The following is a 17010-nucleotide window of genomic DNA, read 5'->3' on the forward strand; positions in this document are numbered from 1 at the left end:
TGGAAGTCCCACTGATCAAGACTGGTAAGATTGGCAGAGTGAGTGAAGGAAGAAATTTGAAAGAGATTTTGAATTGTTTGGCTGTAGGCATGTGAATTTGAGGTATTTGTGGGATATCCAGTGGAAAGATTCAACAGAGAATTGGAAAATAGGACTAGATTGGTGGAGAGTCTGAACTGAAGGCAGAAATTCAAGAATCATTTGCATACAGGTTATCACAGCCATGGAAATAGTTGAGAACAGCCACATGGTAAGTGGGCAACAAGGAGAGGTGAAAGCCAAAGTTGAAATCCTGGAGAATAAGGAACAGCAAGAAGCAGTCACCAGAGAAGGAAGAGAAGAAACTGGAGAATGAAAGCCAGAAGAAGAATTTCAAAGAAGCTGTGAGAACTCTGACATACCTTACGGGAAATCATGAAAGATTATGACAGAAAAGTATTGACTTGATATAGCAATTAATGAGACAGAGTGAAGAACATGGGAAAAGTACTTTTAGGAGGGAGTTAAGGGAAGGAAGTAGAGGATAAATTACAGTGTGTTAAAGTGTAAATGATAGTCATGAGCATGTGGAAACATCTAATAAGGATACCCCTTTTAAGAAACTTGGTGATGAATAGAAATGGAGGAATAGATCGATGGTTATAGGGAAATTCAGGGTCAAATGAAGGTGGTTTTGATTTTAGTTTTCACTTTTAAAAATATTTTATTTATTTATTTGAGAGAGAGAGCATGTGCATAGAGTGAGGGGGAGAAGCAGACTCTCCACTGAGCAGAAAGTCAGATGTGGGGCTCCATCCCAGGACCCTGGGATCATGACTTGAGCTGAAGGCAGACACTTAACTGATTGAGCCACCCAGGCACCCAAGTTTTTCATTTTTTAAATGATTTTATTTTTAAGTAATCTCTATACCCAACGTGGGGCTCAAACCCACAACCCTGAGATCAAGAGTCAGATGCTCCACTGACTGAGGCAGCCAAGTGCCCTTATATTTTTTTAAGTAGCCTCCATGCCCCATGTGGAGCCCAGCATGGGGCTTCAATTCACAATCCTGCGATCAAGACCTGACCTGAGGTCAAGAGTTGGATGCATGGGGCACCTGGGGGACATAATCAGTTGAGCTTCCAACTCTTGGTTTTGGCTCAGGTCGTGATCTCAGTGTTGTGAGATTGAGCTCTGTGTCAGGCTCAGTGGGATTCTCTCTGCCTCTGCCCCGCTGCCACCCCGCCCCCCCCTCCCCACCCTGGCCTCTACTTTCTCTCTCTCTCTCTAAAATAAATAAATGAAAAAAAGTCAGATGCTTTATGGATTGAGCCACCCAGGTGCCCCTATTTTTCATTTTATTTTATTTTTTAAAAAAGATTATTTTATCTTATTTTTAGAGAGAAAGAGCAGGGGGAGGGCCAGTGGGAGAGGGAGAGAGAGAATCTCAAGCAGACTCCTTGTTGAGTGGGGAGCCCAATGCAGGGCTGAAACCCATGACCCTGAGACCAGCACCCAAGCTGAAATCTTGAATCGGATGCTTAACCAACTGAGCTAGCCAGGTGCCCCCTTGTTTTTCATTGTAAATAGGAGAGATTTTCCCTCTTTCTCTTCCCTCCCTCCCCAGCCCTCTCTTCCCCTCTCATCCCTACTTTTCTCCTCCCTTTGTTCTTCCTCCTTCCACTCCACCTCCTCTTCCTTCTTCTCTCTCTCTGAAAAAGCTAAGGCTCAGAAAGAGGTTAAGCATTTGGTCATGATACATAATTTGTAAGCGTGTTGTATGCAGGAAGAACCCAGTGACAGTGGAGTGATTGAAAATATAAAAGAGAGGTGATTTTAACTTGGCCCTTTTTGTGAGTGTGGACTCAGTAAAATGAGACACACAAAATGGAAATCCGAAGTTTCAATCTGGTTCATATGCTAGGAATTTGACAGGTATAAAGACAAAATGTGATGATGTGGTCTGATCATGTAATACCTAATCTTTATTAAGCACTTATACTATGTGCCAAGCATTGAGTTAAGCACTTTGCCTGAGTTATCTCATTTTTATTCCCACAACAGCCCTATGAGGTAGGTACTATTATCACCTTCATTTAACAGGCATGGACATTGAATCACAAATCATCAGTTCAATGATTTGTTCAAGGCCACATAGTTATTGTGTCCTGGATCTTTCAGAGCCTTCATATGACCCTTTAGAGGAGGAAACTGAGGCTGAGAGAGGTGAAGTCACTTGCCCAAGAGCCCGTATCTACTGATAACTGGACCTGTAATGCAAACCCAGGCTCTGTCTGGTACCAAACCATGCTTTTAATCACTACGGTGTTATGAATGGAAGCTATTAAACAGAGAATATTTCTAGATCCAGCTCTGTGATGCAAAAATGTTCCTTGAATTTAAGTAGTACTAAGAATTGCCCTTATTCCAGGGAATTGATGATGAGAGTAAGTACTTTTTAATAATACATCACACAGTATAATGTAGCCTGGGCATTTATAGAAAGCCTCATGGTGAAAGCAGAGACTGGGAAAAACAACAACAACAACACAACTACTCAGGCAGAGTGGCAACAGCTGAGTTTCCATGTGACTTTTTCAGCAGGCATACTTTGTCCCTCCATGCAGAGAATACTCTGAATGAGAAAGCTCCTGGTTCAGGTATCCTTCTTCCTCTTGGCGTGAGATTCACTAACAAGCTGTTCTGATGCCACTAGCCCAAGTCTGTAGGTTGTAAATGTTATCCTAGATATCACGTATAATGGAGCAAGCAGTGTAGGGCTAGGAAGAACAGCCTAATTGCTATCCCTTCAGGGATAACTGGCTTTCTGGTGGGAACAGCATGTGGATTGGGAGAGGCATATAATTGTACTGCCCAAATCCCCACTTCTGTACTCACTTGTCATTGACAGTTTTCATCTGATGATTGGTTTTTGAAATATAGCTTGATACTAGTCTTCATATTTGGAATAGTTTAATCAGATCATTATCATTCTTTATTCAACAGTGCAAGTTACCAGATTTTTATTTATTTTTTTTGACTTTGGTTCCGTTATACCCAAAAACCAGCTTGGGTGTGTGTGTATGTGTGTGTGTGCCCATGTTTGTGTGAACTCTATGTGATTTGATAAGTCCCCTTCCAGGTCTACTTTTCTGCATTCAATAGGTTAATGGAAAGGGAATGAATAGAAATGTAGCCTATAGGCTCCTGAGGTGGCTCGGCGGTTTAGCACCGCCTTTGGCCTGGGGCCTGATCCTGGAGACCTGGGATCCAGTCCCACGTGCGGCTCCTTGCGTGGAACCTGCTTCTCCCTCTGCCTGTGTCTCTGCCTCTCTCTCTCTCTCTCTCTCTCTCTCTTTCTCTCTCTCTCTCTCTCTGTGTCTCATTAATAAATAAATAAAATCTTTTTAAAAATGTAGCCTATAACAAACCATGTGAGAAGTCATGCTTTCATTTATATATACATATTGAGTATTGCTATATATCAGGAGCTGTGTGAACTAAAAAGCTGTGTAAAATGTAGTCCCTGCCGTCAGAGAGCTTATTCTACATTTCTTCCATCCAGCAAGTGATAATACTACCTGGGTTCCTAATCCCTTGATAGTTTGCATGCTTGGCTTATTTGTCTTTCATCAGCAGTGGAGCCTAAGAAGATCTTTAATATCAGCACAGTGGATTGAATTTAAGATTTTGACAGCCAGAAATAAGATTAATAATAATAATAATAATAATAATAATAATAACAATGTTGATAATAGTAAATTGAGAATAGAGAGAGGCAAGTGGGGATACATATAAAGATTCCCAGGAGATAAGGTTCTGGACAAAGTTGTGATATTTGCATGGCTCAGTAAAAAGAGAATATAATTTCAAGAGTCAATATTTCAATTAAAAGAGTGTCAGATCTTTGGTGATAGGTGGTGGAAAAGGCTTATAGGAAAAAGTAAAAGAAATAAATTGTATTCACTACTTCTTTTCCATGTGAAAAGCTCTTTTTGATTTGATTGTGAATTCTGGGAGAGCAAGAGACCCTGTTAGTGGATTGAGGGAAGAGAGGAAGACAGAACACTGGTTTTCCAAAGAGCAGGGCAAACTGAAGGGTAAATGGAGGTGCAGATAGCCACCACAACTGAATAAAGCCTTTTCTCTGGAAAAATATATGTATAAAATATTTAACTGACATTAAAGATTAACAATGAATTAATGAAACACCAAAGCACTTTATTTATGTAGGTAGTTTTTTTCTCCTTTAGAAAATATGCTGTTTTGGGACACCTGGCTGGCTTAGTTGGTGGAGCATGACTCTTGATCTCAGGGTCATCAGTTCAGGCCCCATGTTGGGTGTGAAGCTTACTTTTTAAAAAAAATGAAAAAAACTACTGTTTTAAAACTTAAAATCACTTTCATATGTGGTTCAGTCAGAAAGTAGGATCCAGTAGTTCCTCCAGATCTCTGGAGCAGTAAGTACTATGAGGGTAAAAGGAAGTGACCTTCAGGTGAGTCTCTTCTATCACCTCTTGCCAATTCACTGTGGTGAAAAGAGCCCAAGTTCAAGAATGTCATGATTAAATGGATTGCTAGGTGTCAGATGTTTCCAGTGGGACCCGATTTTCCCATCTTCCTTCCTCTGTATATGTGTGGGAAGGGGTGAGGAAAATGAAAGCCACTTGCACTTGTTGCTGACACCATGTATCTCCCTTCTCCACTTGGGGGCTCTGATAGAGAGGGACAGTACCTTCCACCTGGCATTGCCTCTGAGTAGCTTTGTGGACTCCTTTGGGCTATTATGTTGGTTGGTACTTTGGCTTCTTTGGCTCCCAGCACCAGCTGATGCCTGATCTGAGTCCCAGTTGGGCAGGCTCTATTGCTCAGTGCTGTGGCTGTCTCCAGGGCATTGTTCTTGAGACTTCCAACAGGGCAGATTTGTGCAGTTTGGCCCATCTGGACAAGATCTTTAACAAGTAGAGCTCTGTGCAGTAAGCTCATCTCCATAGTCCACCCCCGCTACCCCCGCCTTCGGGCTGCAGCAGCCTGACACTCCAGCCCTGCCATGGAGAGTATCAAAGAGATACTCTCTGCTCCTTTCAAAGGGGTATTGCTTGTAGCCTCTCATTGATGGGCACTACCTGGACAGAAATGGGAAAACAGGGACTCTCTGCCTTCTTAATTTAATCTCCTGCCTTAAGCCAGTCCTTTAGTTTTGAATCTCATTAGCACCAGAGTTATCATTAATACCATCAGTAAGATTAACTTCTGGTCCAGCCGCCCTGGTCAGCTCAGAATGCTCTCCTCAAAGCCAAGAGACAGACAAGAGGAGTATCTCAGGGAACAGGAAAGAGCAGACAAGCTCAATAGGAAAAAGGGGGAAAGAAAGATGAGCTCTCGCTTTGAGTATAGGATTTACTTTGGTCATTAGATTTATTGACTTTCAATTTGGAACACCATTTTGACAAATTGAGGGAGGGAAGAAAGGGTACGGAGAAAGGAAACAGGGAGGGAGAGGGAGGGAGAAAGATTGGACTTACATAGTTAATTATTCTAGGTCCAGAGAAAAAGACAAGATATTTAAGAGGTCATTTGATCACCTGTCTTCCAGCTGTTAGCTCTGTACTTTAATATTCCCTTTTTATTCTTCATATTCATGTCACTTCAAAGGATTCAGAATACCAGACCCATGCTTCCCCATGTCCCAGTGGTATTTTAGGCCTGAAATGGGCTCTTCCACACTTTCTCTATTCTGACATTTCTGGTAGCTCTGACTGCTACCCTTCTTCACTGTGGAATGAGAAGGGAATAAGAGAAGGGTTAAGAAATAACTACAACTTGTAACTCTTTAACTTTTACAACTACTACCGTGAGGTTGGCAGAGCCAATGTTTTGTCCAGGATAGGGGTCTTCTATATGCCTAGTTTCTTTCCAGAAAGCTTGAAGCCTACTTTATCCTAGGCAAGGTTGGATGGCACTATTATTTGCTCACTGAAAGAAGATTAAGGAGCAAGCAGAAAATGAGGAGTCCTGGGAAATAAAGAGACTTTGGAGAAAAAGAGGAAGCAAATGAAAGCCCAGGCAACAAAAGATTCTCTGAGAATAGTTTCTATATTTTACATCTACTGGGTCCTACTACCTTGAATCTCACTTTTCTTGAAAGTTGTCTAGCATCGTTGAGTACGTTTCTTAAAGAGTAAGCATGTTTCTTTTTTTTTACACTCCCAAGAAGCCAAACACACTTTGCCACCATACTAGTTAGGGAATAAAACAAATATTTCTGAGAACTGGAAGCTCAGATGGATCTGGAATGGTGGCTTTTTTGAGAGTCCAAGATTCCTGCCCCAATTCTGACAGTGTTGCACATCCTGTGAGATTGAAGACCTCTCTGTTGAGTCATATAGAAATGACCTCAGAGTAGCTCATGACTGTTTCAACCTTGCTGAGAGGTAGGGAACCTATCACCTTGCTTTCCTCCCACAGTCAAGGAAAACTGGGTCACACAGGGCATCACTTGTGGATGGGAAAGACTCCTTATTTGAGCCTGTGGTGGGAGGGACAGAAGGCAGAGTAAAGGTCAGTCTGGGTGGGAGGTGGCAGAGCAAAGAATCATACAAGTTAATATAACAAATGCCAGAATATAGCAGCAATGGTCTGAATATTCTCCATTGGAGAATTGGAAAACAGAGAGGCTCCAGCAAGGGAAGAATATCATCCCTGCCCCAGGAACATGGCCAAATCTTACTCTTGTGAGAAATGGGATAACAAGGAGAAAAACCAGATTAGAGCAGAGAAGCCATCTTTCTAAGTACAGCCACCATTGGCATCATGCAGTGTAGACCCACATAGCTTTGAGATTGGCCATTGAGGTTTTGAGTGGGAGATCAGAAATGAATTGCCCAAGCCCCTGATGGAATCTAATGGAGGGAGAAGGCCCACTCAGGAGGAAGCAGGAAGCCAACAGCTGCACTCTCTAGCCTTCACCCTATTCACAGTGCCTGGTGAATATCTTCTGACGGTAGCACTTTATAGACAACCCAGTAGAAGGTGTTGAAGATGAGGAAAGTGAAAGGGAAGACAGCCCGGGAGATGGTGTCAATCCGCTTGGCTTGGTCCAAGAGTTTCCGCATGGTTTCTTTCTCTCTTAGAAGAGGGGTTGGAGGTTGGGGGGTGTAAATGCCAGAACCTTCCATTAGGCCTCCATCCCTTGCCTGCAAGCAGTGGCCCAGGCCATAGCCATGGAAATAGAAGCGATTCTCTCGGATGGTATCTTCCTCCTGAATTACATGAAACACAGAATTTGAGGTTATAGCTCTAAGGCAGAGGAATAGAGACCAGGCCACACACAGATATCTCATAGGTGATGCTATGCAGACAGGTGGTTGGGTACACAGGCCCACTGCATGCTTTTTTATGGGCACAAAACTATTCATGAGATAGATGTATGCTAAGCAGCTATGCACAGTACATATGGTATATATTATGATTCCATTTGCAGACAAACCCCAAGCTGCCTTTTTTAAATGTATAGAATCATTTAGAGCCATTTAAAACTCAGTGACGTGCCAACCCACTGTGAGAAGGATATCTCAACGTCAAGTTATCTCTGACTGGTAATCAACAGAATAAATAGAACAATAAAACCTTTAGAATGCATAGCTAAGATATTTAGACTTGGTGAACTTGACTTTAATGACTTTCAAAAGCTGCAAAGTTAATAATCCTTGTATATAGTACCTTTAAAAATTGTTTATCTCAATTCAAAGCTGAAAATTACAAAAGCTTTAAATAACCTAGTGGGTCATCCAAATTAGGGTAAAATTGATTATTATAAATATATGTGCTTCTCTGCAAATCAGCAGATTTTGACAAAGGGTCAGTACATCTAGGATAACATTTATTATCCAGGGCACATTCCATTTATTTACAATATATGCATTATGATGAACATGTTCCCACTGGGGAAGTAAATTTTATATCAGCATTAAGAAATGTAGCAGCGGGATCCATGGGTGGCGCAGTGGTTTAGCGCCTGCCTTTGGCCCAGGGCGCGATCCTGGAGACCCGGGATCGAATCCCACGTCGGGCTCCCGGTGCATGGAGCCTGCTTCTCCCTCTGCCTGTGTCTCTGCCTCTGTGTGTGTGTGACTATCATAAATAAATTTTTAAAAATTAAAAAAAAACTATAAAAAAAGAAATGTAGCAGACTACACAACGTTCATTTATCCAATAGTCAGCTGAGAACCATAAGTAGCTGTAACAGCTGAAGAGCCAGGAAGTAAGGACAGAAAGAGAGAGCTAGAAATAGAAATAGAGGGAGAATGAGAGGGAGACATAGAAAGAAATAAAGAGGGAAAAAAAGGACCAAAGCCCCTAAGTCATCAATAGAGAGAGAGAGAGAGCTTTACTCATATGAGAACCCTTTAGGCCCCCATTCAGAACCTATTTACTCTTAGTGTATATACAACCCATACATGCCTAATTTTGTCTACTTCTAAAGCACACATTGCCATCAGAAGTGATGGTTTGCAGCCTGGAAATTAGACAGAAGACAGGTAAATATATACCAGAACCTAAAAATACTGTATTCAAAGATGGTTACAATTTTTGAAAGTGTTGATATTCACAGGAGTAAAAGCTTCTGCTATCTAAGAAATCACCTGAAGTGAAATGTCCCCTTGTGGGATGATACCAACTACCTTCTTGATTTACCCAGGACTGAGGTCTTCCTGAGACTCAGGACATTCAGGGCTAAAACAGAATAGTGTACATGTTTATTGAATAGATATACCATCAATACACATAAAATGTGGATGAAGTAGGTTTACACACATTGTGCAGTTAGTAAGACATCATAGGGTCTTTATAATGGGATCTCTACAACTTGGTAACACATTGAAAGTGACTTTGTAGGTGAGATATTGGTGTGGTGGGTCCCAGTAGCCCTTGATTATTACATCACTAGAAAGTTGAGCCTGTCACTGGGCATCAGGGGCAGGCAACCTCAGGCCACAGATTCACTAACAGATCCCATATTTCTCTGCTTCCTGTGGGCTCATAGGACAAACCTCGGAAAGGGCATTGGTCTTATTTACTGCCATGTCCCCAGCACAGTGCCTGGCATCTAGTAGGCACCCAGTAGATATCAGTTGAATGAATGAATGGTCAGATGAGCCACATGCTTCAGAATATAGGACAGGAAATAGCTTTGTTCTCATGAAGCCAGCATCCTTTCAGGGTCTCAAACTGAAGAGTCTACTCAGAAGAGAGTCTTACTCAGTTACAAAGTGCTTGGCAGGAAAAATGATCACTCCTTGCCCCACCCCTGCACAATGGCCTGATGCCCGTCAGGGTCTAGAAAAAGTGGCACTTTTGGCATAGGAGAGAATCTCTCTAAATCAGCCAACCAGAGAGCTTTGCTACTCAATTTTTAATTTTGCAGTCTCTGTGGAGAGAGTTATAGGTGTATAAGCCAGAGGCAATTCACTTCTGTGGCTGTGCTTTGACCCTGAGTTATAGTGGGGCAGCTTTAGCTTTCTGCTCAAAGTTACCTCCATAACCTGTCACCAAAGGCCTTGGCTCACCTAACCTGTATTTTCTAGTTCATTTTCACGCTTGTCCTGCATAGTGTATGCTGGACCCATGTTAGAAATGAAGAACCAGAGGTAAACAAAACATCTTCCAAGTAATTGAAAAATGAGAGAGTAAATAAAATTATTTGCTCTTTTGTTTTCCATTTCAGGATCCCTCACACCCCCAGTTTTCTACTACTCATTCTGTTCTCCTCAGCCCCTAAACTAGAGGATAAAGGGTAGAATATATTTGTTTGCAAAAGGTTCTGAAAGAGAAAGTTGAATCCAACAGCTGTTTCTGTTTCTATAGATTTAATTACCTTTTCTTTTCTCCAATCATAGTAAATCTAAAGAGAATTATTTGGATATATTTCCCAGGCTGAAAAAAAAGTCATCTCACATGGGATAAAAAAAATATGACTACTAGAGTAAGCCGCCCTTAGCTCTTTTTGATTTTAACATATTGTACCACTTGCAGTTGGGGGAGCAAAGACAAGTGGCCTAAAATCCAAGGGTGGGGGTCCCAAATATGAATATTATCTATTTAAACTAAATTATGAGGAGTGTGTGTGTGTGTGTGTGTGTGTGTGTTGGGAGAGATAATGGAAACTTAAACATCACTTTGTGGCTTCCATGGCTGTTGAAATAGAATATTTTTGTTGCAGCTATCTATAGGGGAGGAGGGCTGGGGAACTAGACAGTAAAGATATTCCAAAACCAAATTGGGGAAGGAATACACAGTGTGGGAGGTAAGGTGTGTAGATGGGAAAAAAGTGATAGGTATTCAGTGATATAATTGAGTGAATAAAAAGAAGAGACTGAAGAATGGGGGTGCTGGGAGATGGAGAGAGGCAAGTAGGGTTCTAGGACCAAACCCCTGAGAGGACTTGGCAGTATTTTGAAATTTCTTCAATTTCTCAAGTTATTTGTGGATAATGGCAAGGCTTCCTCTCTGTATAGCTTGAAAAAGAGCCCTCTCCAATCAGCCTGCAAATGTTGGTGGAATGGGCAATGTGATTGCTGTGTCCAGAGCCTGGTACTAGGTCCTGTTGAGGTTATAAAAAAGAAAGGCTCTTCTCTGTGAAGTATAAGCCTAGCTTGGAAGACAAAGTAGAAATATATGGAAAAGAAATTAAACTACTTTAGACAGTGACATGGAAGGAAACCACCATGCAGTAGAGATGGGTGGTTGAGGAGAGATTAGAGAAGAGCATGATTAAACCAGGAGCTGGCTGGCTCCTAAAATACTCCTAACTTGCTCCTGACTAAGGGCTCCTGGAAAATCATGGATGCTCTCCCCTTCCCTAAGAGTGCTCCTCTTAGACCAAAGGCCTTTGCTTCTCTACCTGCAATGGCAGGGCGCAGAGAGAGGTTCTGGAAATATATAAACCGCATCAACTTTTTCAGCTTGCTCAGTGACCTCCAGGATTCTTGCTCCGGTTTTGCTGGGATAGAAATGGCTTTATGGAACTCAAAAAGGGACATGGGCTAATTTAGGCACAGGTTTTGATTTTCAGGTTTTATTTACATTAATATTAAGCCCAACCCACTTTCTGGCAGGATCCAGGAGCCTAAGCAGGGCCTAGGCTGCTGCTACAACGTTGTAATAATTGAGCACTGGTTATGACAGACTCCATTATGAAATCAGGATCAACTTATATATGACCAGGAGGAGATGGGCTGTGCAGTTGGGGGCTGGAGAGGTGCAGGGAAGCGGACGGGACTAGTGTCAACCTGGAATAGCTCTACAGTAACCACAGCAGTCTTCTGTTGCTGAAACATCCACACAGGCCATTTAGTTAGCAAAAGGACACTGGAACTGGTTGGCAGCCTGCTCTTAATACTTTTGCAAGGTAGGAATTCAGAAGGCATCAAGATCAAAGTCCCTACAAAAAAAAGATTTTGGTACTTGCGGGCAGATTTAACACAGCTAAAGGGGGTGAGGTGGAGAGTTTGCTTAGAAAAGGGAGCATTTTCTTTCTTTTTTTAAAAAAAGATTTTATCCATTTATTCATGAGAGACACAGAGAGAGAGGCAGAGACATAGACAGAGGGAGAAGCAGGCTCCCTGCAGAGCCTGATGTGGGACTCAATCCCAGGACCCCAGGACCGTGACCTGAGGCAAAGGCAGATGCTCAACCACTGAGCCACTCAGGTCCCCAAGGGAGCATTTCCTTTTCTTTCCCTTCTGCCAAGTGTGTATATTTTTTCTAACCCTCAGTACGGGATAGGAAAGGCTTTAAGTCTCTTGAAGGAATCCTACTCAAAGAGATGCAGTTGTGGATCAATCCACTAGAGGGCGTGTTTCCCAGAGCCTGACTAAAGTTCAGGCAAGAACTGATACATTCCGACAAACCAATAGATAAGGCAGGAGCCCTGCTCTTAGCAGAAAGGGATCTTCCCAGGGATATGAGATCCTGGAGGTAGTTTTAAATATATTTTTAGTGTGGACATATAGTTGGGGCACCCCAGGAGCAGCGGGGGTGTGGGATAGTTATTACAAAGAGAGAAAAGACTTAGTGCTAGGTAGGCTGGAGCCACTGGGGTCAGATCATCATTTTCTCTCCCCTCAGAGGTCATAGTGTGTCTCCTCTGGCTTTAGAGCCTCCAGATTGGGCAGAAAACAAGGAGTCAGAGCTCAAGGTAGACCAGAACTGTGTCTGATGATTAAGGGGCCAGTATGTGGCTCAGCAAAGGCTTTTGACTTTGCTCATAATTAGGCACTTGCTTCTTTGAGAGTAGCCTAAGCACCCCTGTTGTCATGACCATGTATCTATCACCCATTGTCTGGGTAATGGGGAGGGGCAAATGACCTGTTGTGCAGGGCCGCAAGCTCTCTATTTCCCCCAGGTGATCATTCTACTATAGAAGAAATGGGGTTAACAAACAAGAGTGAGGGAGAACAACAGCTTACACCCAACAACTCTGATACATCCAACAACTCTGATGCACCCATTGAAGAGCAAGGTGAAGAAATCCAACAGCCAGAAAAGGCAAGTAGTGTTTTTTTTTTTTTTCAATTCCAGCTTAGCTATAGGAACCCTTTTATAATGGTCCCCTAGAAAGGCCTGACTCTTGAATTCTTAACCACCAATCAAAATATGGCAATCTGGGTTATATTCCTCCTGGGTGAGGGGAGAGCCAGGAGCAGCCATTACTAATTCTCAAAATAATCTCATATTAACTAAATTGATATTATTCTAATATGAGCGAACCTTTTTTTTCAGTGGTTACTATGTATCAGGCACTGTGCCCATGTTCTCTCTTTTAAAATTTATTTATTTATTTTTAAGTGATCTCTATAGCAAACATGGTGCTCAACCTCATGACCCCAAGATCAAGAGTCACATACACTTCTGACTGAGCCAGCCAGGGCCCTGTGTGTCCATGATCTTAATCACTCTACTAGACTGCTCTACAGGGATTAATGTCCCATTGGACATATAAAGAAATGGGATCAAAGAGGGTAAAGTACTTAGCCTATCTGTGATCAGTTTAGGACTAGAATCCAGGGTTCCTGATTGCCTGGACTAGGCAATCCTAGACAATCCTAGACAATCATTGTTTAGTCCTTGTAGCCCTATATGGAGTCTTGGTTTATGGGAGGAGTAGTAGGGAGGAAGGAGTCCAAAGGAGAAAGGAACTGGGCCCCTCCCTAGTTATAATTACCATGCGTTGGCGTCTCTGCCTTCTTCGAAGTCGTATGAATTCCTTATGCTGACAAGAGACAAAATTGACAGCAGCGTACTCCAGGAGGGCAGAGAACACGAAGAGCAAACACACAGCCATCCAGATGTCAATTGCCTTCACATAGGACACCTGCAACATCCACCAACAGAACAATCAACCTTTTTGGAGTCCTTCCATGGCCTATCCAGTGGTTTGCCAGCCCATATCAACTGCCTGCTATTTTTCAGTTTTATCCTGAATTTCTTCTGGTTGTTAAAGAACATTTTCACAATATGTTCCATTGCCTGAAGGCCCATATCAAGGAGATAGGGCTACCCATCATCATTCACTTCTCTGTACTCTCCACCCTCCACTCCCATCTGCCTTTCTTCCCTATACTTCTTTTCCTTTCTTTCTTTATTCTTTTCATACTTCTGTTCCTGATTCTGCTTATTATTCTTTTCATTCTTATTTTCTTCTAATTTTCTTCTTCAATAAACAGTAATGAACATGAACAATGTATTTGTTTGCCCTCTGTTATCTCCTAGGGTCCTCACAGCTCTGATGGAAACTGGGTAGGGTTTGTTATTCCCACATGAAACATGTGAGGACACTTGAAACCTAAAGAAGAAAAGTCATAACCAAGATTACCCAGTAAGAATGTGGCAGTAGGATTTGGAGGTTCTGGACTTTCAATTCTGTGGCACTACCATTCATCTAGGCTGCAGTCTCAATATCCAGCTAGGAATTCCTTCCTTTTCCTCCACCTCCATAATTCTCTTGGCTATGGTTTTTCTTGTTGATCTTTATGAGAGGCCTTGCTGAAGAATTGAACTCAGTGGCCCAAGGAAGTACAATCCAACCCCTGGCTATGGACACTTCTTTAATTTTCAAGGCCCTGTTGGCCTCTACCTATCCAGTTCTTAGGGCTCTCCCACTACTTGACTTGGAAGCCTTTAAGTACTTTTCCCTCCCATTTCCTTCATAAAGATTGAACACTTACCTCTCCTAGAGTGGGGTTTTGGCTGGATGGGGCTGGGAGGAGTATAGAACTTAGGTTTATGAAGTCCTATCACCACCTCAGCCAGATGGATTCCTTAAATAGTTTTGAGCTGCTGAGCCCACCTCATAGGGCTCCCCAGTAGGAGTAGGATTCATGACAGACAACCTCTTTCACCAGTTTTGTTGGACAGTGAGGGTACTACAGTTTCCAGGTAAGGAGCAGGTCTCACTGGATAACCCTTCCACCTTAGTGGTTCTTAACCTGTGATGCCCCCTTCCACCCCACCTCCTCACCTAAGTGGCATTTGGCAATTTTTAGAAACATTTTTTGGTTGCACAATTTTGGCAAGGGTTATTACTGGCATCTAGTGGATAGAGGGCAGATCCGCTGCTAAACATCCTACAATGTACAGGAATTCCCCCTACACACATATATACATATATACACACAACAATTATAAGGTCTAAAATGGCAATAGTGCTAAGGTTGAGAAAACCTGCCCTATCTATCTCTTTTAAGGCAATTCCAGTTAGGTGGTAGTGGTGGGTTTCTAGGAATCCCTGATTAAGTATCCCTTAGTGTTTCCACTTTGCCACCTATTAAGAGGGCATCCTATTTCATTCACCATCTCCCAGTCCCACGTGTCCCCAGGGATTTCGAGTAAGTGCTATGAAAATCTATAATGAGGTAATGACAAGGGAGGTCCATAAAGGCTTTGGACCATCAAAAGAAAAGGACACCTTGAGCTGCAAGAATAAAATCTTATTAATAATGAGTCAATAATGCACCTTAAATACCTGTGGAATCTGTCCACTCACTATCCTAGCTCATTTGAATGACTCAAACACTTTCCCAAATGGTCTCCCTGCATCCATGTTTGCCACCTCCAATCTGTTCTCCAGACAGGAGTCAGAGTTTTGTTTTCAAAATGTAAATCTGATTATATCATTCCTCTGTTTACAACCCTTCATGGCTCTCCATTATTTTTAGGATATAGTCTGTGCTCCCCTTAGCATGACCTCTAGCCCCTGCCTACTTCTTCAGCCTCATCTTGCCTCTTGCAGTCTATGATGCTGCCATGACAAATTATTTCCGTAGTTTCCCAAGGAAACAATCTCTCTGTGTGTCTCTTTTAACTTGATAACTTTTAAATGTTCACTTTAGATACCACATCCTGTGGGAAGCCTTCCCTAATCATACCAGTATGGACTGGTTGCCCTTGCTATATGTTGGTTGCCCAAGTTACCTACACCTTCTTAGCATCCATCAAATACACTTGGCCATTTCCCTAACTAGATTGTGAGCTGTTTGATGGCAGGGACGGTTTCTACTGTGTTCACTCTTCTATCCCTAGGCCTAGTTGAGTGGCTGGCACATAGCAAATATTTTTTGAATGGATGGATGGATGAGTGGATGCTTTAGCAATGTATTTGTCTCTGTGGGCTTCTGTTTGCTCTTTTGGCCCTCCTCACTATGACCTGCCCCTGAAGCAGTGGGCCATTTAGGGCATAGGTTCTCAGGAAAATTGTGTCCCTCCTCCCTGCTGCAACTTTAGGTCTAATATGTCAGTCTCTGGCAGAAACTTCCATTGAGCCCTTCCATCCTGTTTTGAGCTACCCAGAGTTGTGTAGACTAAGAGCTGCCAAAGAGACAGTCATCAATACCTTTGGGAGCCCCCATAAAGGCAAGGAAGGAGTGGTTTACCCGGGAGCATGAGGAATGACCATCCCTGCTGAGTTCCATTACAAGTGAGCTTCTGCTTCTCTCATCCTGGACACTAGAGTTGTATTGGGAGTGAAATTGATGTGCCTTTTAGAAGCCCCTGAATTTGTCCCATCTCTTTCCTTAGGGCTCCCACTAAATCTAACATTGCACAAACTCAAGGGAGCTTTCTCAGTCCATTGCTTTGTGGGCTGGCCAATGAGTCTAGTTTGGGGTAAATGCCTACATATTTTGCTTACTAGCCAGTGAGGCCACAAAAAAGTCATCAAAATCTGATGAGAAGACATCAAATATTGCAAACAAACAACCCTCCAACAAAGTCCATTTTTTTCCAAATCAGGACACTAAGTGATTCCTAGGAGCAGACAGATTGTACTTGCTCACAGGAGGGGATTGGAAAAGGAAGTTCTCTTGGCAAGAATAAGGCACTAATTGCAACCTCCCTGGGTTAGAGAAGAATATCCTTGTGTGATAGCTGCAATAAACTAGGGCAGGTTTCTAAGGTCTGAACTACTTTCCTGCCTCTGGTCTTCCTACAAGGCTACTTACACAACATGGCCATCACAGCCCCCCTGGTCCTTTGCTCCATTTGTCTTACACAGCCTCTCCAATACCCCTGTCCATTTAGGAAACACATTTATAGGAAATACTTTCTGACAACTTCCCCTGAGATACCTGATTCTAATCAGAGTTTTGTCATCGTTTATCACTAAAGGCCTTTGGATTACCTCAAAAGGTTTCTAGCAACTCAAAAACAATTGGGAACATCACTGGCTGTTTTAGCCCGAGGTCCACCGTTCCATTCTTTTCACCCAGATACCTAACAATTATAATTGTCTATGTTAATACATTATCTTATTTCTTGCAATAACCCTATGGAAGATATAATATTCTTATTCCCATGTCACAGGTAAAGAGACTGAAAGGTTAAGGAATTACCTAAGATTGCCATCAGTAAATGATGAGGCTGGGACTTAAACCAAAATCTGCCTGACTCCTATCTCCTACTCTTAACCACTACATCACCAGCATGGCAAATTTGTAAATTCATCATGGATGCCCGATTACCTCCTGTTTAAG

The 17010-nt window shown here is 42.4% G+C and overlaps 1 protein-coding gene across 4 annotated transcripts in view; it reads right to left on the bottom strand.

Annotated features, from left to right (window-relative positions):
- Positions 1-5374: 5374 nt before the first annotated feature.
- LOC112911542 (glycine receptor subunit alpha-4) overlaps positions 5375-17010 on the bottom strand; it is a 75615-nt gene continuing 63979 nt past the window's right edge. For all 4 annotated transcript variants that reach the window (XM_072743555.1, XM_072743554.1, XM_025988154.2 and 1 more), the window contains 2 exons: positions 13206-13355; positions 5375-7242 (listed from right to left, as the gene is read on the bottom strand). In XM_072743555.1, the coding sequence (XP_072599656.1) occupies positions 6955-7242; positions 13206-13355 (438 nt within the window). In that variant the 3' untranslated portion in view covers positions 5375-6954. The remainder of the gene's footprint in view (positions 7243-13205; positions 13356-17010) is intronic.

The sequence above is a fragment of the Vulpes vulpes genome, chromosome X (genome assembly GCF_048418805.1).
Source record: "Vulpes vulpes isolate BD-2025 chromosome X, VulVul3, whole genome shotgun sequence".
Classification (NCBI taxonomy): Eukaryota; Metazoa; Chordata; class Mammalia; order Carnivora; family Canidae; genus Vulpes; species Vulpes vulpes.